Source organism: Diuraphis noxia, unplaced genomic scaffold, assembly GCF_037042655.1.
Source record: "Diuraphis noxia isolate RWA-SAM2 unplaced genomic scaffold, SU_Dnox_SAM2 contig0001, whole genome shotgun sequence".
Lineage (NCBI taxonomy): Eukaryota > Metazoa > Arthropoda > Insecta > Hemiptera > Aphididae > Diuraphis > Diuraphis noxia.
The window spans coordinates 91,006,860-91,033,615 of record NW_028301711.1 but is presented as its reverse complement, the minus strand read 5'-3'; the positions used below and the strand labels follow the sequence as shown (position 1 = coordinate 91,033,615).

Below are 26,756 nucleotides of genomic sequence, written 5' to 3'. Positions count from 1 at the left end.
TCTCTTGATAAGCTACAAGGAGAAAAACATAATTATTTAGGGTATGTTGCGCCCACATTAATAGTATTAAGAATACTATTAATTCAATCAACCAATTTAAAGCACTGCAGACCATTATGTTTATCATTAATAAGTTCCTTAGAAAAAAGATTTAATTATGTATTTGATCTTAGTGATCCAAAAAGCAAGACATATATTATTGCATCTATAAGTCACCCTAAGTTTAAGTTATCTTGGGTTCCAGTTAGGTACACAAATTTGTGTAAAAACATTTTTTTAAACGAATGTGAAATAAGTGCCACTATTGAAAATAAATCATCTGGGTCCACTGACAATGAAGATAGTGATAGTGATGGATTCTTCAATAGTTTATCTGAACGTTCTACTATAGACATTTGTACACCAACACAATCTCAAGACAATGATTCAACTGACGATACTATAAGAGTTTCAAATGCTTCTAGTGTTCAAGCATTAACATTTTTAAATTCGAAGAAAAAAGATCTGGTGATGCTTGATCAATTTAAAGTTGTCAAGCAAGTTTTCCTTAAGTTTAATACAACGCTACCATCATCAGCTCCAGTTGAACGGCTATTTAGTGGGGCCATACAGGTTTTAACTCCTAGACGTAACCGATTAAAAGACAGCACATTTGAAATGCTCTTATGTTGCAGATCTCAAAAATGATCATTTATTATTTTTCTTATATATATTTAAAACTTTTTATATTTTTATTTTGCTACAATATGCCAAGATGGCCGAATTTTTTTAAAATTTGTTAATAGGTATAATTTTATATTCATTTCAGTTATTAATAAACGAGTGTTGTCAAATGGAACTTCTCAACCATTATTTACATTAATAATAATATGAAATATGATTATTAATTACAATAAAATATTTATTTATTTATTTTTAATATATTTACAATCTATACAGACTAGGTTGGCCACAAGCCCACAATAAAATGTACATACATTATTATGTCTTATATTTTATAAGAAATAAGTGCCATAAACCAATATAAAAAAAATTTATCCGATAATTTATCTAGATAAAATAATTTTTTTTCATCTTTATCTAGATACATAAATAATTTTTTCATATTTATCTTTATCTAGATAAAATTATATTTATCTCGGCTCAACACTGGTTGTTAGCTCATTTATTATGATGTTTTTCACAAGTTCAATACACAAAAGATAAATAAATAAAAAAAAATATAGGTAGAGAAGATTAAAATCAGATTCCGTAAGAAGCCCGATTTTTAATTTTTAAATTTTACGTCCAAAAAATAAGTCGAAAAGCCAACTAAACGGGCATGGTTTAACATGAAATATTATTATTAATATAATATTAAGTTTTACAGATATCAAAAATCGGGCATCTTACAGAATCAGATATGAAAAATATTTTTTTTATTATTAAATAAATATAAAATAATTGGTGCAAAAATAAATTATGAAGATTAAATAAAAAAATTCACACTCAGCATGCCGCGTACGTTGAGCAATGAGCAGCAAAACAATAACGGTAATTCGGTACTATATATTTAAATGTATATTATATTACTATATATTTAAATATATATTATATTACTATATATTTAAATGTATATAATATTACTATATATTTAAATAAATATTATATTACTATATATTTAAATACATATTTATTTAATTTGTGGTACAACGGCTGAACAGTGTCAAAAAAGTCAGTGATGCGTAGTAATAAACAATAATTTCTAATAAAGCCTTATTTTCCCTATCCGTGGTGACACTGATTTGAGGTAGGTTTTGATTTTTCGCAGTTTTGAGAATTACATGGGCCGAATAGGGAGTGCACCATCTGGTTTTATATAATCTGTGATTATGCCGTGTGCATTAAGCACAGATATCTATATTATACTAGATAAGGTACTCGGGGCGTTGCACATAGGAAAAAGTGAAGCCAGATTTCAAGCGCTTATCAGTGTATTATCATATGGGCGCCATATTGCTGGTTGGCAAAACATTCGAATACTCTATAGGAACTAGCATAATAATTACATAAATTCGTTACTTTTTTACATAATTTATAACTTATAACTTCAAATTTTGGGTCTGTTGTGTATTCACTATAGATGTAAGTATGGTACTAAGCAGAGTTGGCACGTATTATACTATGCATTATACATCTATACGTATAATACATCTATGATCTATATTTTATACATCAATGTACCTATATTATAAAATCCAATTATGATATGCATAAAAAACGTTTAATAAAAATTTTAATATTTTATGAAAAAAAAAAAGAAATAACAAATTATACGTTTTATACATATTGTATAAAAATGTATAATACATCATGGTGTATAAAACTTTTATACATAAATTCATCCCCCTGGTAAGTATTTGATGGCATTTTTTATTAGGATCAAGTATGTATGAAAAAGTAAAAACTCATCTTGTATAGTTGTTTATTAATATTTAATATAATTTTTACATAAATTCATGTCATAACACAATATAATATAACATACATATAATGTTATTGATTGTTAAATAATATTAATTTGGTCAATAAGCGACGTTTACTAACGTCTGCACTTGTTTTCAATTTGGCCACATAATGAAGACGAACTTTCAGATATTGCTTGCTTATTAAAGTTACCAAATTCAACTTGTGGTTTTCTAAAAAACCGTCATTTACACAATTTAAACAATTAAAAATACTATAGTTATATACATGATTTTTAACGGCAAGAATAACTTTTTGACTTAAGCCTGGTAATAATGAACAAAAATTTGATGTTAATTGAATTAATGTACTTTCAATAAATTTAACAATTACAACCACATCCTTTGAACTTTTTATTAATCCTCCTCTATTTTTAACATCTACTAATATTGAATGGGGATATTTATGACTATAATTATGTTCAGATTCATTTTCAATCATACTGTAGGCCAGTGGCGTACCGACGGGGGGGGTTTTAGGGGTTTAACCCCCCCCAAGTAAAATACGAATAATGATTTTTTTTATGGAATATTATATTTAGGCTAGGATCATATTATGCGGTTTGTCGGTCGGTCACTTACCGGTGGTTTTAAAAGGTTCCGTATATCGGTCTAGTCTGGCCCCGATAACGCGTTAGTAATTATTTTTGTCGAAAAATAATTACTGTCATTCCATGTTACATTAATTTATTACATGGGTCGTGGTTGCTTATGAGCAAAGTACTAACTTCATACACAGATATACGTGTGCGTGTAATGTGTATAATAGATAATATTTTGTAATCGTAATATCGTTGCTATCTACTTTGAATCATGCGATTTGACATAATAATAAATATTATATACCATCTAAACTATTCTACAAATAACCGATCGACGATAAGGTACTAGTCGATTACACTAATCTGCAACGTGAATACTCAGAATACTGGCTCAATTTCATTTTATTTTGAACTCTCGTTCAGAACGAGTCGTTCTGTGTTCAATATTTTTGTATTTATACAATTATTTAATATTTTAAACGTAATTTATTGATTTATTATTTTAAACGTAATTCATTTTTTTTATTTATTTTTCAATATGAGTGATAAGAAAAGAAAATTAAATAACACCACTCTAACGATGTTTTTCAAAAAAAAAAAGGAAACGAGTGAAGACGAAGACGAATCTAATAATTCAAATTCTGTAACACCCGTTGAAAACAATAAAGAAAAAAGCCCGGTTAGTAAACTAAGTATGAATGATAATGATATTGCTAATTATTTTAAACAAACACATACGTCAGATGAGTCGAAATTATCTATTTTTAAAACATTATGGTACCCAGATAAATCTTATCAATTTCCTACTAGTGGAAAACGAAATTTAAAATTTCAATTTAACTGGTTTTCTCGATGGGAGTGGTTAGCTTATTCAAAAACAACGGACGGAGCTTATTGTAAATATTGTGTATTTTTTTCTTTGCACCATGGCGGTGTAGGAAGTGTTTCACTTAAATCTCTCGTAAAAATTCCTTTTTCAAAATGGAAAGATGCTGTAGAAATTTTCCGCAATCATGAAATAACCGAGTATCATAAAATGGCTGTTCTTCGTGCTCAGAATAGATTAGCTATTACTGAAAAAAAACAAATTTCGATAGATTTGCAACTAGATTCTGCTTTAAAACAACAAATACAAGATAACCGTTCAAAATTGTCGCCCATAATTGAAACTATAATATTTTGTGGACGACAAAATATTTCTCTTCGGGGGCACAGAGATTCTGGATTACTTGATTTTAAAGAACCTATTGAAAACGACGGAAATTTTCGTGCCTTATTACGATTAAGAATTCAAAGTGGGGATATAAATTTAAAAAAACATATATCTACATCATCACTTAATGCAACATATATTAGTCCCAGAATCCAAAATGAAATTATCGATTGCTGTAATAATATAATGGTTAATTCAATTGTTTCAAAGATAAAAGTTGCTGGGGTATTTTCTATATTAGCAGACGAAACAGCTGATATTTCATGTAAAGAGCAATTCTCTTTATGTGTTCGATATCTAGAAACCAATACTTTAAAATTACGTGAAGATTTTTTAAAATTTGTTCCAGTAACTAGCTTAACGGGAGAAAGCCTCGCTCAAACTTTATTAGATAATCTAATAAATCTTGGAATAGATTGTTCTTTTATGGTTGGACAGGGATATGACGGGGCTGCGGCTATGAGTGGTCGTTTTAATGGTGTACAAGCATATGTTAGAAAAAATAATGATATGGCTATTTATGTCCACTGTGCCTCTCATAGTTTAAACTTGGCTATTTCTGACGCTTGTGACCTTCAAAGTATTCGGAATTGTATGGGTGTACTTAGTTCTGTATACAATTTTTTTAATACTCCTAAACGACAACAAGTTCTTTTAAGTAAAATTGCAAGTATAGAAACAAATACAAAAGCCACTAGACTTAAAAATCTATGCCCCACAAGATGGATTCAACGACATGAATCAGTTTTAATTTTCTTAGAACTACAAAATGCTGTTACAATTTCTCTTGAAACCATTTCTTCGTGGCAAGACAAAACTACTTGTTCTACAGCTTTACAACTATTATCCGCAATTCAGAATGTTGAATTCCAGATATCCCTCCGTACTACTGCCAAGATCTTTGGTATAACTTCTCCCTTGAGTCGTTTATTACAAACAGAAAATCTAGACTTATCAACTGCAATGATTCTCGCAACAAACATTGAAGAAATGTTAATTAAAATGCGTAATGATAGTGAAAAAGAATTTAATTATATTTTCAATGATGTTCAAAAAATATGTTCTGATTGGGATGTTGATGTTAAAATTCCACGAAAAGTTGGCAGGCAAGTACACCGTAGTAATATTGAAACAGATTCACCTGAAGTATATTTTCGTGTTTCAATATTCATTCCATTTTTAGATTTTTTTACTACCCAAATTCAAAAACGTTTGTTAGATCATAAACAAATTTTGTCAAGTTTTCACTGTCTCTTGCCATCAAAAATAAATAATTTAGAATTCAAAAAACAATTTGAGACTGACATTGTACATTTAGTACGTCGTTATGAAAAAATCGTTAACTGCAGTGAAGAACAAAGTATCGGAGAACTTAGATTATGGTGGAATTATGTAAGCCAAATGAATGACAATCTTAAAAATGCCCATTCAGCTTTACTTGTATGTGATGAAAAAATATTTCCAATTATACGAAAACTTTTAGTTATTCTTGTTACTCTACCAGTAACGACGGCCACACCAGAAAGGACTTTTTCGACTCTTCGTCGTCTCAAAACCTATCTACGAAATACAACCGGAGAATCTCGCTTAAACGGATTAGCAATGCTAAATATTCATCGGGATATTGAAATCTCAACAGACGCAGTACTAGATGAATTATCAAAATCATCGAGACGAATTAATATTAAGTTATAACTTAATAGGTTAGTGTTTTTAGTCCATAAAATATACATTTTTAAAAAATTTTAATGTGCATGTCTTTAAATATAAGAAGAATACAATTGTTTAAACATTTTTTTTTTTTTATATATGTATATAAAATATGGTAACCCCCCCCCCATTAAAGAATTCTGCGTACGCCACTGCTGTAGGCACAAGTTTGACAGTCAATTTTTTTATAAACACTTCTAACGATAAATCCACAAATATAATATAAAATATTATCTTTTACCAAATCAAAACTATCAATATAAGGCAGATTTGATATATGTTCATCTTCTACTTCTTCGATAACATTGTCTTCTAATGTTTTTTTTGCCCAGCGTATCTCAAAAACACTTTCAGAACCTGTGTTATCTAGTGCAATACAATTAGCAGCATACGAAGAAGAAATTGAATTTTTTAAAAGAATTTGTTTCAATGCTGTTCTAAGTTCTAAAGCATTTGGATTGTTATTGTTCCCAAAACGCTGCCTTATTTTTGAGAAAAACATTTCTAGGTGGTCCTGGGAAAACTTGTATGTTAACATGTATTTATATTCAGTAGTATAAAACAATTCATCTGCTATGCTAAATATTGATTTCACTGCAGTTGCCAATCCTAAAGGAGAAATATAATCGGCATGTCAGATTTGTCAAAACAATTTTAATAGGTTTACATTTTAAACAAATTTATATTTACCAAGAATAAATGTTTTACGTGGAGTTAAATAAAGGAACTTTCCTTCGATATTTGTAAGTTTTAATAAATACTCAATTTGAGGTATAATTATACTTCTCATTCTATCAACATCATTTCTGTACAGGGGTTTTTTAAAACCTTTTCCAAATGGATTCCGACTATTTAAAAAATCAAATATCCTGTCGATTACTCTAATAAATTTTTCAGTTGGTTCACCTGAAATCCAACAAAAAATATTTAATTTGACATTTTATAATTTATTTATAGTACTTAAACTCAACTGTCTTTAAATGTAGGTTCATTTATATGTCTAAAAAATTCAAGAGCATCAGCTGTTGATGAGGATAAAGTTTGCGCTGCGAGTTTCACGTTCATGATATTTTTCTTCCAATCAATATGGGTATTTGATAGTTTATTTGCAATATTTAACCCTATGGTTTGTTGAACTGAAATAAAATAAAAATATTTAATGTAAATGACAAATGTTATTAATATAATATAATTTATACCTGTATTTAAATTCTTAATGTATGACCAACTAATAACATCGTCATTGTATTTAAATTGTTGATAAGTAGCTAGTGCATTGCGAGCAATCAAGGGCGCCCATCAATCAGAACCTAGGAGGGTGACAATATCATAAAAAAATAACTAAGAACCAACTAAATAGATTTTATTAAAGAACAGAAAATAAATACACAACATAAATAAATAATGTACCTATGTAATATGGGCAAGCCCTCCTCCCAATTTGCACCTATGGGTTACATGTCACCTCCTTGCACCCCTTAATAGGCACCCTTGTACAATATTTTGTAAAATGTTTCTAAAATTGTATTTAAATCTTAAATGCATTCAAATACATATAAATAAAGCTGATTAAAATATTTATATTAATAAAATAGCTAATTAAAATATTAATATTAATATAAAAGCTAATTAAAATATTAATATTAATATAGCATCCAGTATTACAAAGCGTAAGCAGTTGGCTTGTTTTTTTAGAAATGATTGCATCTTACAATTTAAGTACAATTAAAAATATGTCAACCCATGTAGACACATTTTTGTGTACATATGAGAGAAATTTGTATATGAAAATTGCAATTTTACTAACCAGCAATATTGATAAGCTTTAGGTGAATAGTAGTGCAATGTCAAAGCAAATTTTTTTATTTCAGCGCTGTAACGCTGACCGTTAGCATGCCTTTTACAATTTTTCAGCTGATTCATAAAAATTTCTTGAGAAAGCCCTTCAAATTTACTACTTATAACTTCACCATCATCACTATTCAACAAACCTTTTTGTTTTAAAGATTTCAATAGTTGTTGTAAACTATTTATCTTTAATCGCTGACGCCTAACTCTCTGTTGTAACAGTTTCAGTTTTTTCTTCAGCTTGGTTTTAGTTGGTGTAGAATGGGTAATAGGCGATTTTGTAAAGTTCAATCTCCTAGCAGGTGTTACTAATGTAAAAGTGCTGAATACATTTTGAAGGTGTCTTTAATAAAGGAGATATAGAGTGTGGTGTTTTGATGGGGGTTAAACTAACATTTGGTGGTGTAGTAGTGACAGATAAATCAATTGCAACTGATTCAATAGATTCCTGCGATTTCAATATTATAGGATTTAAATTAGGTGTAATTGTCATACTGGTACTTTGTAGTGGGGTTTCATGAATAGTTTCAATATTACACATTTTTTTAGGAGGTTCCAAACTTTCAGACATAAGAAGTGAAGGAACCGATTCACCTTTTAACATTAATTTATAACTTCCTCCAGGTCTTGGCACAAAATCAGAGGGTAAAAAATGGTCACTACATACTCTACTAGAATTATTCGGATTAAATCCTTTACGCTTAACTGCATCAATCCATAATTGTAGTTTATAGGGATCTTTTAAAGGAAACCTACAATTCATCAAATATACAAATAATAATCAGATTCAGGTCTATTTTTTCCAAATAGAATACTAAAAGTACTCACTTAAAAAAATGTTTGGAACAATCACGTTTCTGTCTGTTTGTACATCCGTGCACTGAACATGAGACAGGCATAATGGCTAATAATGTTTTTTAAATGTACGCAACTTTATTGAACCAGTCAAGTCGGTAACACACTATCAAAAGTCGCAAAGTGTAATACTTTATGGCCTACCGTAACGTCGCAAATCTCTGTATTGAGTATTCGAAATTCATAATATGGTGAATGATAATAAGTATAGCATTATCAGTATCCTCATGATAAGAATATATGTAAACATTGCCTGCTTTGTAAATGGCGGCCGACTTCAATATCGGTCACTACTGTTGTACGAAGACGGCTATCTAGTTGTTGTATATATCTATGATTATTACATTACAATATTATAAAGTCACTAAACTTAAGACATTGCACTATATACAATAGCACAGAATAACATATGAAGAGTGAATACTATTAGAACAATTTAGCTAACTGTTCTGTTGTAAATAATATTATAATGAATAGTAATTATGAATATGAAAAAGCCTTGTGGAGAAGAAAAGTGTTAATAATTTGTGCAATGAGACTACTAGCAAAGAGGCATGTGTATAATCTAATAACTATTCTTTAAATACTTGTCTGATTATTTATTAAATATTATAAAATGTAAAATAAACTTAATTTGATAGGAATTCCAAAAAGAGATGGTATGTGCGGCCAATTTTTCAAGAAAGAAGGAACTTGGATCACCACACTTTATTAATTAAAGAATATCAACTAAACAATTCTGCTAAATTTTATAATTTTATGAGAATGAGTTCTTCCAATTTTGAAGATTTACTTAGTATGGTTGGTTCATTAGTGTACCGAATTCCAACACGACCTGATGTTTTGTCTCCAGGTGAAATTTTGTCTGCAACTATAAGGTAATTGCCTCATATACATTGTGATTTCTTATACATGCTCACTCCTATTTTTCCCTTAATATTAAGTTTATTCAAATTCTGATTTTTAGCATTTTTAAGTATTGTTAGTAGGTTAAATTAAAGTTCTAAAAAGTAGTTTCTGAGTTGTTAAAATGTTTGTACTTAGAATAATATTAATATATTAATAAATAGTTATGAAAAATGACACAAGAGCCCAATATTGTTGGGCCCCCAAATAGAAATTTACTGGCTGCGTGCCTGATTGATAGATCAATGTTCTAATCATCTAAGCCCCAAATCTACCTAACCCATTGCCATAGTCCATAGACATATTGTCCTTAATACACAAAGTTATACAGCTCAAAACTACATGCTCAAATTTGAAATCAGAATTTGAATGTATAAAAAAAGCTTAAAAATAAGGTGAACATGCTTAAAGAATCACCCTTTATATATTGTATAGATATAAATTATCACTATAAATATATTGCTCTCAGTAAAAAAACTTTAATGTTCAAAAAGTTTGTAATTATTAATTGTGCTTAGGTATTTGGCTAGTGGTGATAGCATGTCAAGTATTATGTATGCTTTCCGAATAGGAGAATCAACAGTGTCAATTATTGTTAGAGAATGTTGTTTGGCAATATGGAAAGTCTTGAAATTAAAAGTTAATTCTATTTTATAAAACAATAAACTATAAGTATAAATATTCCATTAAAAAAAATGATGTATTCATTGGTTGAACAGTTGTCAGTTTATGAAATTTAGGTTGTCAACATTCTATAAAACAATTTTGAAATTAAACTTAAGATTAATTTTTATTATTTTTTAGCTAGACAATAGACGTATATAACCTTACATCTTTTACAATTTAAATTATATATTTTTTCTTTAATCTAGGTTTTATTTACCCCAAGTAAACAAGGTTGGATACAAAAAGCAAATGAATTCCATAATAATTGGAACATGCCTAATTGTATAGGCGCTTTGAATGGAAAACATATTGTCCACCAGGTGCTTACCTATCTAAATAATAATATCTGTCAGCCTTTGGAAGCCTTGCATCCCAAAGATGTCTTCTTTTTTCAACTTCAATAATCAATTGAGTACTAAAATCTAATAGTTTGGTTTCCTCTTCTACAACAGATGTATTTCGTATTTCAATCTCTTTGTCCGCTTCATCATTAAATTCTTGCATCAAATGTCTAAAGGAGCTTGTGGTGGCAACGGTCCGAGGCTTTATAGATTGACATTTTGGCATCTCTATTCAATAAAATTAATAATACCATATATTAAAGATATTAACAGTTACCTACTACTATTACATTTAAATATTAAAGATAGGCACAACTAATAACAAAATAACAGTTTTGTATTTATTGATTATTTTTTGTTCAAAATAATTAAAATAGAAGTTTTTTTCTATTAAATTTTGAATATTTTATGACTACTAACTAGTACTAACCTTTAGGTGATGCAGAGTTGTGGCAGACATGTTTGTCATTTGTAGCTAAAAAAAACATTTTGCACAGCGCACATATCCGGCCCTAAAATAAATACATATTTTGAATGTGAATTAGTTCATGACATTCGTGTAGTTTTTGTATGATTGTATCGCAGAATACTAACTACATACAACTTGGAATTTATCTTGAGCTCGAGAATTCATGTTTTCGAATAACATTTATAATTTATATTTTTAATTTTTAAAATAAAAATATAAGTTTTTTAAAACATAATGATAAATATTAAATAATAACAACAATAATTAATTTCGGCATTCTATTAATATTTTTATTTGATAATTGTTTTGGTAACCAGTAACCACAAAATTTTAAACATTTGACTTGAATAGGATTTGATCCTATTATCTGGTATCTGCAAAATAACTTGGTATTTACTTATAATCATTGTGGTTAACCGCTAGGTAACCACAAGATTCAGCCAATCACAGTGCTGAATTGTTTTTCCGGAAATCACGGATCACGGATAACGGAGCAGTGTGAATGCACCTTTATGCCGCATCCATTAGTTTAATATCAATGGGTTAAGACTCCCTTTTACAGGGTTGCCATGTACAATAACAAAAAAAATGTACGACCTGTTTGACATAACTATGAAGTGATAACTGAATAACTGATAACTGTATAATGTAAGCACAGCGCTTAGCACCAGGAGTTGTACATGTTTTCCTTTTCGGCTTTTCATTGTCAAGTACAAGTAACCCAGCTACTCATACTTTGTATTTGATTTAAAAAACGTTGAGTTGTTTTTATTTTGTTTAATTGTAAATTGTCTTTATTCATTTTTTTTTTTTTTAAATGCCGAGCTGTTTTTGGCTGTAGCAGAAATGCGAAATGCAAAATTGCTAATATCTCTTTTTATAAGTAAGTTCTAATGAATAATAACCGTTATTTGATCATCTTTATTTATATGTATTTTATTTATACATAAATGTGTTTTACATTCTTATAATTATTATTTATTATTATTCAGGTTCCCAGCTAAAGAAAATATTAGAGGAAAATGATTGAATTTCGTAAATGAAAATGGTTTAAATACAAATGATATCACTAAGAACAGTTTATTATGTTCTGCTCATTTTGATTTAGAAAGTTTGATTTTCAATAAAAATTAAAACATGAGGGTTTTAAAAAAAAGTGCTGTTCCAACTTATATTGTTGAAAGAGTGAAAAATGTAAGTTTTGGTTTTATAGTATAAACAAAAAATTCCTAAACATATTATATTATTGCATTTTAGCCAATATTTATTCAGAACTAGTAAAAGCTATCCTGTCAAGTGCTTCAAACATAGATGTGCCTAGTACAAGTGACAACCGTGATTTGTTTGAAAGGACTGAAGTCAAGGTGAATAACATATTTCAATTATTACACATACCTAAATCAAATCAATTATGTTTTTTTATATTAATAAACTATTTTCTGTCACATTTATAGGTGTGAAATTGGTTACAAACTGTCAGCTCATTTTCTATCCAAAAAGTTGTGTGGAAAACATTTTGAGACAAATTTGGGCATGAATAACCAAAAGAATCAATGGATATATGTACAAAATAAATACAGATTACAACTGCTATCAGAAACCCACAACTTGAGGTATTTCTTATCAAAATTCTGATTGGTGTTCATCAACACTTAAATAAACCTGTTGTGCATGAATCATATACAGCTTAAATTAGTAAGTAGTGATATCACAACAATTAATAGTATATTAATTTTATTTTTGTTTCCAGTGAAGCATTTAAATATTTGTTCCACACAACAACATGGCTTTGGAAAAATTATTTGGACAAAAAGTATCCTCAAAAGAAATTCTATGTACTATTTTAAAATCATTTGAATTTTATTTATTTTACTTTATTAGGTAAAATTAAACTCGGTGGATTGAGGTGGAAAAACCTACTGGACTACAATATTGTAGGTGGACATTTGACATTTTACCACATTCAGAGGATCAATTATTATATTTTTATGAAACATAGCTGTGGCCCATAGAAAGTAATTAATTATTTAATGGATATTTTTATAAGTCAGTTCCATATCCATAAAATATATTTATCTTTTTTAAAGTTATAACTTAAAACAAACCGATTTTTAATGTTTAGTATCGTGTTGGTCTGTAAAGCCATTTATAAATGTCCTAAATCATAATACATATTTCGTAAATTAGTATTCATAGCTTAAATCAAACTTTTATTCCCCAATTGGTTTATTATTCTTTTTAATTATGTAATATGTTACTATTTATAGTAACAAGACTAGTTATTAGAAGTATTTATGCATAATTTAAGTAACTTTTGGCAGTAATTGACTACTCTAACTATTTTTGACCATTAAATGTTAGTTTATTCATATTTTTGTAATTAATTGCACACAACCTTGATATTTTTTCATATAATATCCAAAATTATAACTGCTGGTGTAAAATTTCAACTTCAGGTCTTCACCTAACCTATGGTTACAAAGTGTTTATCTTTTTAAATACTGATTTAGATTATCTGTGTATAAAATTTTGGCAATTCATTCAAATCAAATTTTTATTTCAGAAAAGTGTTTTGGGAAGGTTGACATCTATGATGACCACATTTATTGTACCTTTTATATTGGATTGATCATTGCTGTAACGTCAAGTGAGTTTTTTTTTTAAATATTAAATATAAATTAAACAAATCAAAACACTAAATGCCGTCCCACTTTGAAATATCAGACTGCGGACTGTCAGTTATGCAGATGTATGAAATGCATGACTGGTGTGGTTACAAATTGTGTTTTAAAAGTTAAAACTATTTAGTCACAATTTTTAGTGTGCTTTAGCTCTAAGGTCTACTTAACAATTGCTATATATTTTAATTTCTTCATTTCTGACACAATAAACAGAAGAAATCATTAATTGCGTAATTAACAATTCTGTTTTCTTTAGGGATGCAATTAATGGCTATCCAGCGACAACACTGAGAACACGACACCCATTCTACATATTCATCATCCTGTTGACAACGGTGCTTATCTGAATGCCAGTTACAATATAAGCATATGTTTGCCATGTCTTCAGAATTTTCTAAGAGATAGGTCTTTAAATATTCTCTGTGAATGTTAGGATTGAAGTCTAAAGTGAAATTAGAACTGTCCATAATTGCAAATACATAGTAAATAACATAAATTCCACAGTTATATGTGTCTTTTTGTATTGGAATGTTTTCCAAAGGGCACACAATCGGTGTTAATGATGGACACTGTTGTTCATCGTTGCCGTAGGTAACGTTTGATTTCAATTTTTCAAATAATTTTTTGAATCGAAGTTTTGGTATTCTATCATTTATATCGTATGGACTACTTGGGTCCACAATGTAACATTGTTTGGTTTTGAAATTTATAAAAACTACAATCCAGTGAGAATTATTATTTACTAACCATGGCATAATAACCATACTGTTGTGATTGAAAGTAATTTTATCGTGCTCTTCTCCGATTTCACTTTTTTCCATCAGCTGTGTAACACAATTGCATGATAAAATGTGTGTGTTTTTTAAATTTATTTTATGTGCATATGACAACAGACATATATCTATGACAAAGTTACACAACCAATTCTCTCCAGACAATGCATCAAAGTCTGATATGTACAGTTCTGTCATGATTTCACAATTTTGATCTCTAGGTATGTAATTGTATATTCCAACTAAATAATCTTTATTTTTTGGCATTTTAATTCGTTTGTAATACGTCAAATCTTTAGGGAGCATATTTTGGTATAAATCTATAGACTGAGCTAGTTGTCGAAACGGAGATTTATGACTGCCAGGTGTCGAAACTGATTTCATTAAACAATTTTCTGACAATGGCTTACTCAAATCATTGACAACCACACCGTTATTAATAGGCTCATCAACAGTGAACATAGCCTCATTGTCACATTCTAGGAACACAACGCTTTCAATATCATCGACCACTTTGGGCGAAAGGTTATTTTCATGTGCTGTAGTGGTCGAAGACTTTGGGATTTTTAAAGACAGTTTTGTGAATGGACGGTACTTGGTGGGTTGGAGATGTTTGTGTTGTTTCTCTTTTTTTCCCCAACTTTCTATTGCCTCAAAATTTTTATGGCTAGAAGTTTCTGAGATATTTATTTTCCCATTTCCTTTAATATTACTCTGTTTAGACTTACTGTCAAAATTAAGCGCACGAGTGCATTTATTTTTTCTAATATTGTACTTCATTTGTTTGTGTACATTCATGACGTGCTCTCTCATACGTTTTAAAAACCGGCCGCATTTTAACCTACGGTCGCCTTCTAGTATGTCAATTTTTACCGTCTTAAACCAAGATTCAACGGTAGCATTACTCTGCCGGATTTCAATGCCATTGTTTACTTTACTATTCATAATAGGTGTCCACAATGATAAGAATTAATCAATATGAATTCGTGTAAATATGATTCATCGTGATATTCATTAATAATTATATTTTCACTATTTACGGAAACATTTGAGACCTTAGATTTAACCTGTTCTTTTATCGACTGAAATCTACAGAACATTGTGGAATTACTCGTGTTAGATTCGCTTAGAAATTTATAAATGTCCTCGGAGTAATCTTTGCCTTCGTCGTTCGATTCTTTTGGCAATTGGTATTTATCATTACACTTGGCTTTCATTGTACTAATGGCATTTTTGGTGTCTCCTGTACTATAAGGTGACAGCAGTATTAGTGAAAATATTTTGAACCATTGTTCGACATCCTCTAAACTAGTTGTGTTAAAAAGTATACATATCCAATCAATGATATCATTTCTTTTCATTTTTTCTACAATCTTAGAATTGCCTGTCTCAGATTGGAAATATGTGTAGACATGGTTTACTATGATTTTTGTGTAATGGTTTACACATATATTTATGATGGTGACATTAGATCCGTCGTGGTTTCCAACCAATACTCATAGGCGGAAATTGGGGGGGGGGGCTTGAGGGGTCTTAGCCCCCTCAAAACGTACAAATAGAAAAATTAGCCCCCTCAATTTTTGGTCATTGCACTACTTACATTTATCAAATGGCGAACGCAGTATTAATTTAGAAGCTTTGACTTCAGTACTTTCCGAAACTATATACCCTAACATGTATAAGCTTATGCAAGTTGCACTTAACCTTCCTATAAGTTCGTCTACGTGTGAACGTAGTTTTTCTGCGATGAGAAGGATTAAAACATGGCTGAGGTCATCCATGTTACAGAATAGATTTAATAACTTAGCTATAATTAGTATTGAAAATGATATTTCTAAAAAATTGATAAAGAAGCCATACTAGATTTATTTGCACAAAAAAATAGATATATTATTTTAAAATAAATATTTTCTAGTTTCATAACAAAGAGTTTTCATTGTTAAAATGTAATTATATGTATGAGTATCTAAGTTATATGCATAGTATACTATATCTATATCTAAAATAAATCACGCTTAAGTTTTGAATAATGTTTAGGGTAATATTATGTGTATATTTTTTTTTTTTTTGCTTTGATATGCAATAAAGTATTTTTAAATATCAGCCCCCTCTAAAATTATGGAGAATTTCCGCCTATGCCAATACTCCGAAACACCAATTAAGGTAGTCTAATATAGAGGTAAAGCCATTCCATCCAATACACAAGGCATTCATTTGGGCATAACTGAAATCTGTCACTATATTTGTGAATACTGGCCAAGTCAGTTTGTGTTTCAAAACGAATACTTTAAAAGCGTTCAACCATTGTGAAATTGCAACTATGTTGTGGGCTGAACTAATCATTTCAACAACGGGACACATGACACTCGAGTTTCTAGGTAATGGGACATTAACAACCAGAACATGGTACAGAACCCTTTTGCTGTTCTTGTCAATTTTCCTGACCAATGTACCGGTTGCATCCAAATACCCAGTAACTATTTTTTGTTTTTAATTAGATTTTTTATTATGTCCAACTGCTCGTTACTATAACAGTGCACTGACGGTATACCGACATGCTTTACAAAGTTGTTTTCTTTGTCATTACACATCAATACAATATCATGAAAATCATCTTTATCATAATCATCGGCACTTAAGGCCTCTGATCTGATTTTTCTGAAGACGTCATCTGATTTAATTCCTTGCAAATTACCACAATTCAACTGAGTGGGTGATGACATGCCAATAGCATCTGACCTGAAGGAAAACGCTTTAGTTTTTTTTAGCGTTTCTTTGTTCAATTCTCGCTGAAACTCTTTTACGTGGTTCGTGAGAGCATTGTCGTCGGGATTGTGATGGTAATCTAAACCAGAACTATACACATTCGCAACAAACATTCCGTTTTCAGACTGGACTCTAATCCTAAAAGTCTTACACCCTGCATGGCTACAATACATGTACACATTGCAATGATTTAGATAATATCTAACCCTTTTTGCATTAATAACGCATGTGTTATTTATAGTTCTTATGCGCTTTCTGAACATGATAGGATATTTGGTCTTTTCCAAAAGTTTTTTACCATTGACATGTGTATATATCATATAGGACCACTCTTTATATGAAAATTTGAAAATTCCTTCAAAAAACGAACAATCATCGTTGTCGTATTGTTTTGGGAAACAATTTTTTGTTACCAAAGGCAGCACAACACTAGACTTAACTGGGGTTTTCTTAAAATATTCATTCCTAAGGGGACTTGGAACAAGTCCAACATGTCTTCTGCTTTCTAATTTACTTGGAGTAACAAGATCAGCTTCATTGCTAATGTTTTCTGGTAGAATTGGGGTACTACAAGGTATTGCTGGATCCCTTATCATCCAACTGAAATCACTCTGGGGTGATACACTCGTGTATTCCAGTATGTCTTTTTGAACAAGTTCGGGCTCTGTGTGATCAGAATATAAATTGGAATTTTCAAGACCATTATTCTCAATGGCAGCATTCAATGGATTAGACAAAGACACGTTGAAGTGTTTTTTATATTTTCTATACACTTTATAACAATTAACACTATTCGCAGCGACTTTTATGTGTTTACAGATGTCACTTAGAGTTTTGTTATTGTAATTTACAAAATCATTAGATGTGTAATTAAATTGTTCAATACATTTTATTATTGTACTATTATTCATTTCTGATGTATTAATTACATCATTACTGTTCATAGTTTCAATGTACTTATGAAGAGATGAAGTTTTTCTATTCATAGCATTTACTATTGATTTTATTAACTTGTGATCATTATTTTTCTTAAAAATAATATTGCAAATGTTAGTTACACAACTGTCAGAAACCGAGACATTCTCAAAATTCAATCCCGGATATTCAGTCTTAATATAATGAGCTATCTCTTTCAATTTATCTTTTAAACTCATTTTTAAGCTTATAAATTGATTAGTGTGTCTGAATTAAAAATACGTCAACACTTTTTTAGCTGCCTGAGATTAGATCTCTTCGACAATTTCGTGTCTGAATTAAAAATTCGTAGACACTTTTTTAGTTGCCTGAGATTAGATCTCTTCGACAATTTCGTGTCTGAATTAAAAATTCGTAGACACTTTAGCTGCCTGAGATTAGATCTCTTCAACAGCTCAAACTAAAACTTAAACTACAGCTAAATCTACCACTAAAACTAATTTTTTTTACCACTACAACTAAAACTACTTTTTTTATATTTTTTTGGTTTGTTTAAAACTACAACTTAAATTACTGAAACTACAACTATAACTTAAATTACTGAAGCTACAACTATAACTAAAACTACTTTTTTTGGTTTTTTATTTTTTAAATATTTTTTTGGTTTGTTTAAAACTACAACTTAAATTACTGAAACTACAACTACAACTTAAATTACTGAAGCTACAACTATAACTAAAACTACTTTTTTTGGTTTTTATTTTTAAAATATTTTTTGGTTTGTTTAAAACTACAACTTTAATTACAGTACCTAAAACTACAACTATAACTAAAACTACTTTTTTTTTTTTTAAGACTACAACTTAAATAACTGAAACTACAACTACTACTACCACTAATACTAATTGTAAATACTCTGAAATTTGTTGTGATACTGCTGTAGGTGGGCTTGGAAATTGATGAGAAGAAAACAGGATCACAATACCTGAAAAATGTTTAAAATGGATAGGTTTTAATTTTAAAATTACAAAAATGTATCATTTACAATAATTATACGCTTCTGTTTTAATTCATCATTTAACTTGTGAATAATATGACAATAACAGACATGGTGAATACAATTAAGATTAATTTAAATACCTAGGTATACTGATAATGAACAAAGTTTTAATGATCAAACATTATAAACAGATACATATACCTATTTGAATTGTAAACCAATTATTCTACTATGGTAATTAATTCATATTTTAAAACAAACCTAACCTAACTTAATTTCATAATTTATTTATTAAAAAAAAACATTAACTTAACCATGTATGTACTGACAACTAACACTTTTTCAACATAAATATATACTAAGTAATTATATATTATATAATTTTTCACTTGAGAATTAAATCTAAAATATAAAAAGGATACAACAATATTGTGTTAAATAACAGATTCAAGTAGGTATTCAACGATGAGTTCTTGTAGTAAACCATGATATTTAAACAGTAAATGTAGATGGCAAGACAGAAGAAGATAAATTATTTATAAATGCAACATATTATTGTAGTCTTGTCATCAAATTAATTTTGTAACAGCTTATGAGATGAAATCTGCTGTTCATGCTGAAATTCAAAAAAATATACGTTTTTATCATTACTCTTCATATCTTATAGAATTAGGTTGTTACCATGGCACCACAGGTCACAATTTTGATTTAAAAAGTGTTTGGTGTTATGTTATTCATTATGTACCTATCAATTTGTAACCTAACTGGAGCCACGGAAAACAGCGTTCCAAGTCCCTACACTGTGTAGAATCAACATTTAAATATTTAAACATTTATTTTAATTTTTAATTGTATGTATTTTTCTTTCAATCAGAATTAGAATTAGGTATCTATTAAAATAATAATGAACATTGGTCTTTCTATGTTTGTTATGTACCTATTTATTGAATAATTTATGTTTGTAATTTCTGTAAATTAATTTATAAATAAAAATCTATAGTGTTATTAAAAAAATTAAATAGAAATCTATAAATTTGTTTCCTAAAAATAATTGTTTAAATTACCTTATTTCATAAAGTGTAACAATAAAATTAAATAATAATTTATTACTTAATTATAATAATATATTTTGATTACATCACAATGTTTAGGAGGAAATAATATGAACAATTAAAAAATTTAATTTAATAAGATTTATTTTAAATTATACATATTATAGCTCTAATTTATCAAATGGTGAGTTCACATCACTAATCAGGGCCGGATTTAGGGGGGGGCCCACGGGGCCCAGGCCCCGGGGCCCCCACAAGATTCTATTAATAAGAGGCCCCCACAAAATGATTACCTTTTTTTTTTTCTAGTAATTTGCAAAACAATATACTATTTTTTTTTAAGTTTGAAAATTGGTGCTATTAGTGTGTGATAAAACGAATCACTAGATTGTGAGGTAATTTTTTCCATTTCTACTTAATTATAAATAGTAAAGAAAATAGAAAAGAAAAGTATGTTTATTATAAATAACTTGTACATTATATTTCTTTAGTATTTTATTTTTATATTTGTATATTATAAAATAACGTTGTACCTTGAACTAATGTACTAAATATTATTTAATGTATCAAATTTTTTATTGAAAATAATTTGAAGGATTTATTTTAGTTTACATTAGCATCAAATATATTTTAATAACAACTTATTTAATGGTTTTGATGTACTAATTTAAAAAAATAAAAAGAGATGACTTTAAAGGTTACTTGTACTTACTTATTAATTGTATTAACATTATATAAATCTGTATTAATTATGTTCAATAAGCAAAATTGACGTGATAAGAAATTAATAGCATGATGAGAGAATAACTCATCGGTAATATAATTTTAAAGTTTTAAAGCATGTAGATCAACTAAAAAATCTTATATTTCAATCTTGTATGGGCCCTGGGGCCCCCACAACATTAAATCCGGCCCTGTCACTAATCGAAATCAAAATGTCATGAAGTAAATCGATCATCCGAAAATTATATTTAAAACATGACTTGCCATTTAAGACAGTACACACATATCAATTGTTGTCTTTGTCTTACAAGTACGTAACACAGCAAATTTAAGATCATCAGATCACAGTTAATTCTGTAAGTTTATAAATTATAGTATTATAGTAATATGACCTATAATGAAACTTTATTGAACTTGATGTTTAGAACATTATCTGTGTTTGAGTGTGGTTTTTTTACGATAACTTCATTTTTAGGTGAGTTATGACTGTTATGAGCATTTTTAATTTACGATTTTTTATATACGCATATCTTGCTACAAAATTTAATTACCGTAAATCAGGTATAAAAATCTGAGTCATTTTAACCTTACAAATTAGTTGGCCAACAATATATGAAATAAAAATATTCTGTAGAATTAATAAAACCTGATTTTTTTTAAACAATTTGACGTATTTAAATTGACAAAACGATGGTTGATTCAAATAAATACTCGATCAATTAATTCATAATTTTATCCAAAATATTGATAAAAATAACGCAATCAAATAATAACTTGTATTAATTTATTATTTAAATCAGGTAACATACGTTGTACTGCTAAATTAATAAACATTTTATAAATACTTTATTAATAATTAATACTTATTGTTAAATCGATCCACATTTTTATTGAACACACTGGTATATTTGATTGAGTGATACGTTATATTTTATTATTATTATTATTGGCAGTGCTCGCAATGATTAGGATTTGAGTAAAGTCAGTATGTGAAAATCATACCAAATTATATGATATATAACCACTTTGCGGACTATATTATACTTATGTAAATAATTATTAACTATTAGTGAAATATTCGGAAACTTCTCACTTCCTAATTAAAACCCACTCTGGTCTTTCGCGTTAAATGTGCCTTCCAACATAAATAACTAATTTTCATTTGTATCATACTTGGGTGGTCTGACTTGGGACGAACAACATTAAGCGTGTCGCACTACACACAATTTTAGGGACTGTTAAGTACTGAAATATTGATAACCAACTTAATTTAACCCTATAGATTATATAGGCTATAATAAAAATTCATAAAAATAAATATTTTTAGAAATTACATAAGAAATAAGAAAGCAAACTGAAATATTGAGCATAATAGAATTTTTTTCAGAACTTAAATATTTCGTTTTACTGCGAAATTACAAGAAAAAATATTTAAATAATCCTGTATAAGTATGTATTCTAAAGATATTCTCAATATTATGATAGAATAATTTAGTGGACACTAAACCCGCATCTATTGAGTTTGTTTTACACAAACGTACCACATGGCAAAAACTGTTTTACGCGGCCTGCGGGACAATTTACTCCTTCTGTAATTATAAACTTATAATAATAGAAATATTGAATTACGCAGTGAAAAAAAAGGCGTTAAAAAAATGTAAAAATTTCGAGGTGAGGCGGATGCGTGGTTAGTCAGAACGTTAGGATCACTCCGGTGCGCGGCCCGTGACGGACCACATTATGATGCACAGTGGAGCAATTGATGTATACTGATCAGTTAATGATCAATTACCGTTTCAAATGCTAATCAAGACAAATTATAATTTGTAACACGAACTAGTTATTCACTAGTGTCTGCCGTTCGGCTGGGTTGACGTTGACTACTACTTGCGCCTCACGATAGAATAACATCGGTTTTGTCGTATATATACTTGACACATCGGCCCCAGCACAACTAGTGAGAGCCAGATAATCAGAACTTACTTTAGTCATGGAGGCAGCTGTTCGGATACCGCTCTATCTTGCGGTGGCGTGTGGTCGCCACTAGATTTCTCACTACTAACCGGTAGAGCGCATTGCCTTTACCACGGAAGTGACTGATTTTAAGAGGACGTGATACTGGTAAATTTTATTCTCTCTCTCTCTCTCTCTCTCTCTCTTATGAGTGCGTAACATAACAAATTTATGCTCAGCAGATCACGTGTAGGTGTAGCTTCGTTAGTTTAAAAATCTGTATCTATGTATTTAAGCGAATCGACCTCTTATGAAACTTGACGGTAAGAACATTATCTGTGTTTGTATGTAAGTTTTTTCACAATAATACAATTTTTTAGCAAGTTTTGTGTACATAAAATTTCATAAATTAGAATGTTCGTAACTCACTTTAATACAAACCATCGTAAAAAAATCCACATACAAACACAGATAATGTTCTTACCATCAAGTCTCGTAAGACGTCGATTCACTCTGATTTTTAAACTAAGGAAGCTACGAGCGATTTGCTGAGAGTAAATTTGATATGTTATCATGCACTAACAAAACAGAGTCAACAAATGCCAGTGTTACGTCCTCATCATTTTAGAAGTGCGTGTGAGATGTGTATAGCTTATTGTATATTTGTATCATAAGTGATCATTAGTGATGTGTAAGATTAACGGGCATCGCTCGTTTCCGCCAAAAACCGGTTCACTGATTTAGGTATAGCGTTTTTCCGCCAAAAACGAAAAAGGTATGATTCCCGTTTCCGCCAAAATTTATTTTTGTGAAAAGAGTAAAAGACGTTTCTGTCAATTTGGGAACCATGTTCAAATATTATATATTCTTATCATATAAAAATATTTTTATTATTATAAATTATAATACAAGTACCTAGATAATAATAATACATTATAATTAACTATTTCAAATTATAATACAAGTATAGGTCAAATATAATCTCAATAGAGCTTTGAAAAAACATATCGTTATTTTTAAATAATTAAAAATGTCACAAAAAATATTAACAAATTCTATTTTGAAAATCGTATTAACTGTTGTTAAACTCATAACGAACAGAACAGATACTGAATTAAAATATAAGAATTTAACATTAGTCAGATAATTATTGTGTGCGAATTACTCGTATAAATAAACTATGATACAGTGTATACTTCCTTCCGTTATCGACGATTATCAACAATTATCGAAGATTATCGTTGTATATATTATTGTTGTACCTATTTCCAATTTCGCATAAAAAAAAGCATACACCATAAATTAACATAATTATATTATGATAAATAAGTTTTAAAAACAATAAGAGCATAAATAGGCAGTAGAGTTAAAATAAAAGCATACAATGAAAATAAATATTAATCATAAAATAAATCAAGCTCAATTAAAATTTAAAAGTATTTAACATGCACAAAAACTAAAAAAATGTATACTAACTTATGAAATGACAGATCTTTCCAATATCACTAGAGCTGGTACAATTGAAAGCACTACAAAAATGTACCATTTTGAATTACTTTTTGTCGTATTTCTTTTAATTAAGCTAAAATTTAAAAAAGTACGAAAAAATTTGAAATCAAAGAAATATTATTATATTTAACGTCGAGAAATCATAACATATGATGTATGATAGAAAAAGATAGCAACACCATTCTTATCTGTTATCCTTTTCTAACAGGCTAGCTCGGTTATATTTACATTGGTCTTATGGCTGGTAAGCATTCCAGTTATCATATAGACTCTATATTATAGAGTTCAATGACTATCACGCGCTTGCAAAGATAATAATTGGTGTTATCGCCACATTATCGCTATTACGAAATTTGCTATCATTTATTATTTGTTTAATTAACAAATCGGTTGTCGTCTACCACTCGTAATTTTCAAATTTTTTTTGGCATAATATACATAAATTTCATTTTACTTATTAAATATAATATGAGTAAACGAAGTATAAGTAGTTATTTCAATCCCATTTCGGTCACATCAAATGTACCGGCTAAGCCTCTAGGACGGAAGAACCCTAAGAACTACTGGAAATCCAAACTTCAGAAATACAATCGAGTCTAGACACATCAAATGTGCATAATGTTTTTGACATAAAGCTGTTAGTTGGTAAAAAATTAGCCGATGCTGAAAAATTTCAACATTTCAACATTTTGAACACCAGGTAAGAACTCAGTATGTCCTTCTACTCTGCATGGAAAAAAACAATTAAGATTTCAATTTGGATGGTTAGAAAAATGGAATTGCCTAGCTTATAGTAATATAGAAGGGGCGTCAGTCGTTTCCGCCAAAAAACTCGATTTTCATTTCCGCCAATTATTGTTTCCGCCAAAACGAAAAAGGTTTGATTTTCATTTCCGCCAAATTCATTTCTGCCTACCTGTCTAAATTATAGTTTGAGAACCATTTAGAGTTACCCAGGGGCCACCACGAGGGGGTGGTTCTCATTGACCCCCAAAAATTATTTGACTTAATTTTTGGATTTAAGTTAAACATTTGAATTTGAATTAAATTAAGTCAATTTATTATTAATTAAGTCTATGTATATATCTAGTAGTAGTTCTATACTTCTATAATTAATTATTAATTATTATTTTGAATAATGATTGCATACCTTTTAGATTCTGAACGAAGTGATGAATGTATTGATTTTACAATAATGTGTTTTTTTTTTTTTTTTTTTTTTTGTGTCTGTGTACAGCATAACCAGTCGAAATAATGCTTCGATTTCAAACTTTGGGGGTGGTTTCCGATGTAAAATTGAAGATCCTTGGTGCATTATAGAGGTCAAAAGTAAACATTTTCCAACAGTTTTCAAAAAAATCGAGAACAACAAAAAAAAAATGACAGAAAAACGGGAATTTTTACGCAAAATCAGTTTTCGACCAAATCGATTTTTTTATATGGTTGTAATTCAAAAAATAATCACTGTAAATACTTGAAATTTTCACCAAATGTTTATGTTAGTGTTCTCTATATACAGTTTAATTTTCAAAAGTTTTTGACTTTTTTTGAGTTATTTATAGACCACTGAAATTTACACTTTTTTGAGAATTTTTTTTTGAAGTGTCGGTAAAAAAATGTTGGACGACCAAAAAAACTTGAAAATTTAATACAAGGTTCCTTATGAGTTTTTCTTATTGTAGCTAAAAAAAATTAAAAATCGTAAGTCACAATTTTTTTTAATAAGCTTTTATAGTTCAAAATTTTACGAAATCTGTAGAAAACGCGAAAATTTGCAAGTAATTTTGAAGTTGAAAAATCATAAAATTTTTTGCGTTTATAACTAAGGATTACAAATACAACACTAAGTTCTCTATAAGTTTTCCTTCAAGTAGCTATAGAGAAAACTCGAAGTATCATTATAGAAAAAATTTTAAGTGCGTTTGAATTTTAAATTTTTACGAAATAGCGTAACGATAACGATTTTAAATATTTGTTACTATTCAAAAAGTATAAGTCCTAGATACTTGAAAATTTTACCAGTTATTAGGATTGGTATTTTCTTTACATGATTAAATTTTCAAAATATTTTGACTTTTTTTGAGATATTTATAGACGACTGAAATTTTCAATTTGTCTGAAAATTTTTTTTTGAAGTGTCGATAAAATTTTTTTGGCCATATCAAAATACTTGAAAATTTAATACAAAGTTCCTCATAAGTTATTCTTAAAGTGATTAAAAAATTATAAGAATACATTGGCACAATTTTTTTTTATAAGCGTTTATAGTTCAAATTTTTACGAAATCTGTCGAAAATGTGAAAATTTGCAAGTAATTTTGAAGCTGAAAA

At 28.9% G+C, this 26,756-nt stretch overlaps 2 protein-coding genes, 1 long non-coding RNA gene and 1 pseudogene across 3 annotated transcripts; all 4 read left to right on the top strand.

The window, feature by feature from the left end:
* The first annotated feature begins 2,961 nt into the window (after window positions 1-2,961).
* LOC149062397 (zinc finger MYM-type protein 1-like) lies at window positions 2,962-5,856 on the top strand. The gene is made up of 2 exons (XM_089217283.1): window positions 2,962-5,699; window positions 5,764-5,856. The coding sequence occupies exons 1-2, from the start codon at window positions 3,585-3,587 to the stop codon at window positions 5,764-5,766; spliced, it is 2,118 nt and encodes a 705-aa protein (XP_089073409.1). The 5' UTR covers window positions 2,962-3,584; the 3' UTR covers window positions 5,767-5,856.
* A 3,218-nt stretch (window positions 5,857-9,074) lies between these two features.
* On the top strand, window positions 9,075-9,554 carry LOC149062396 (uncharacterized). Its single transcript, XM_089217948.1, has 2 exons — window positions 9,075-9,230; window positions 9,314-9,554. The coding sequence occupies exons 1-2, from the start codon at window positions 9,142-9,144 to the stop codon at window positions 9,552-9,554; spliced, it is 330 nt and encodes a 109-aa protein (XP_089074074.1). The 5' UTR covers window positions 9,075-9,141.
* Window positions 9,555-12,312: 2,758 nt separating this feature from the next.
* Window positions 12,313-14,242, top strand: LOC149062395 (uncharacterized). Its single transcript, XR_016189932.1, has 6 exons — window positions 12,313-12,418; window positions 12,509-12,749; window positions 12,805-12,867; window positions 12,936-13,069; window positions 13,618-13,701; window positions 13,992-14,242. It is a non-coding gene; the product is annotated as an uncharacterized LOC149062395 (long non-coding RNA).
* Window positions 14,243-14,297: 55 nt separating this feature from the next.
* On the top strand, window positions 14,298-15,850 carry LOC149062394 (uncharacterized; annotated as a pseudogene).
* The last annotated feature ends 10,906 nt before the right edge of the window (window positions 15,851-26,756 follow it).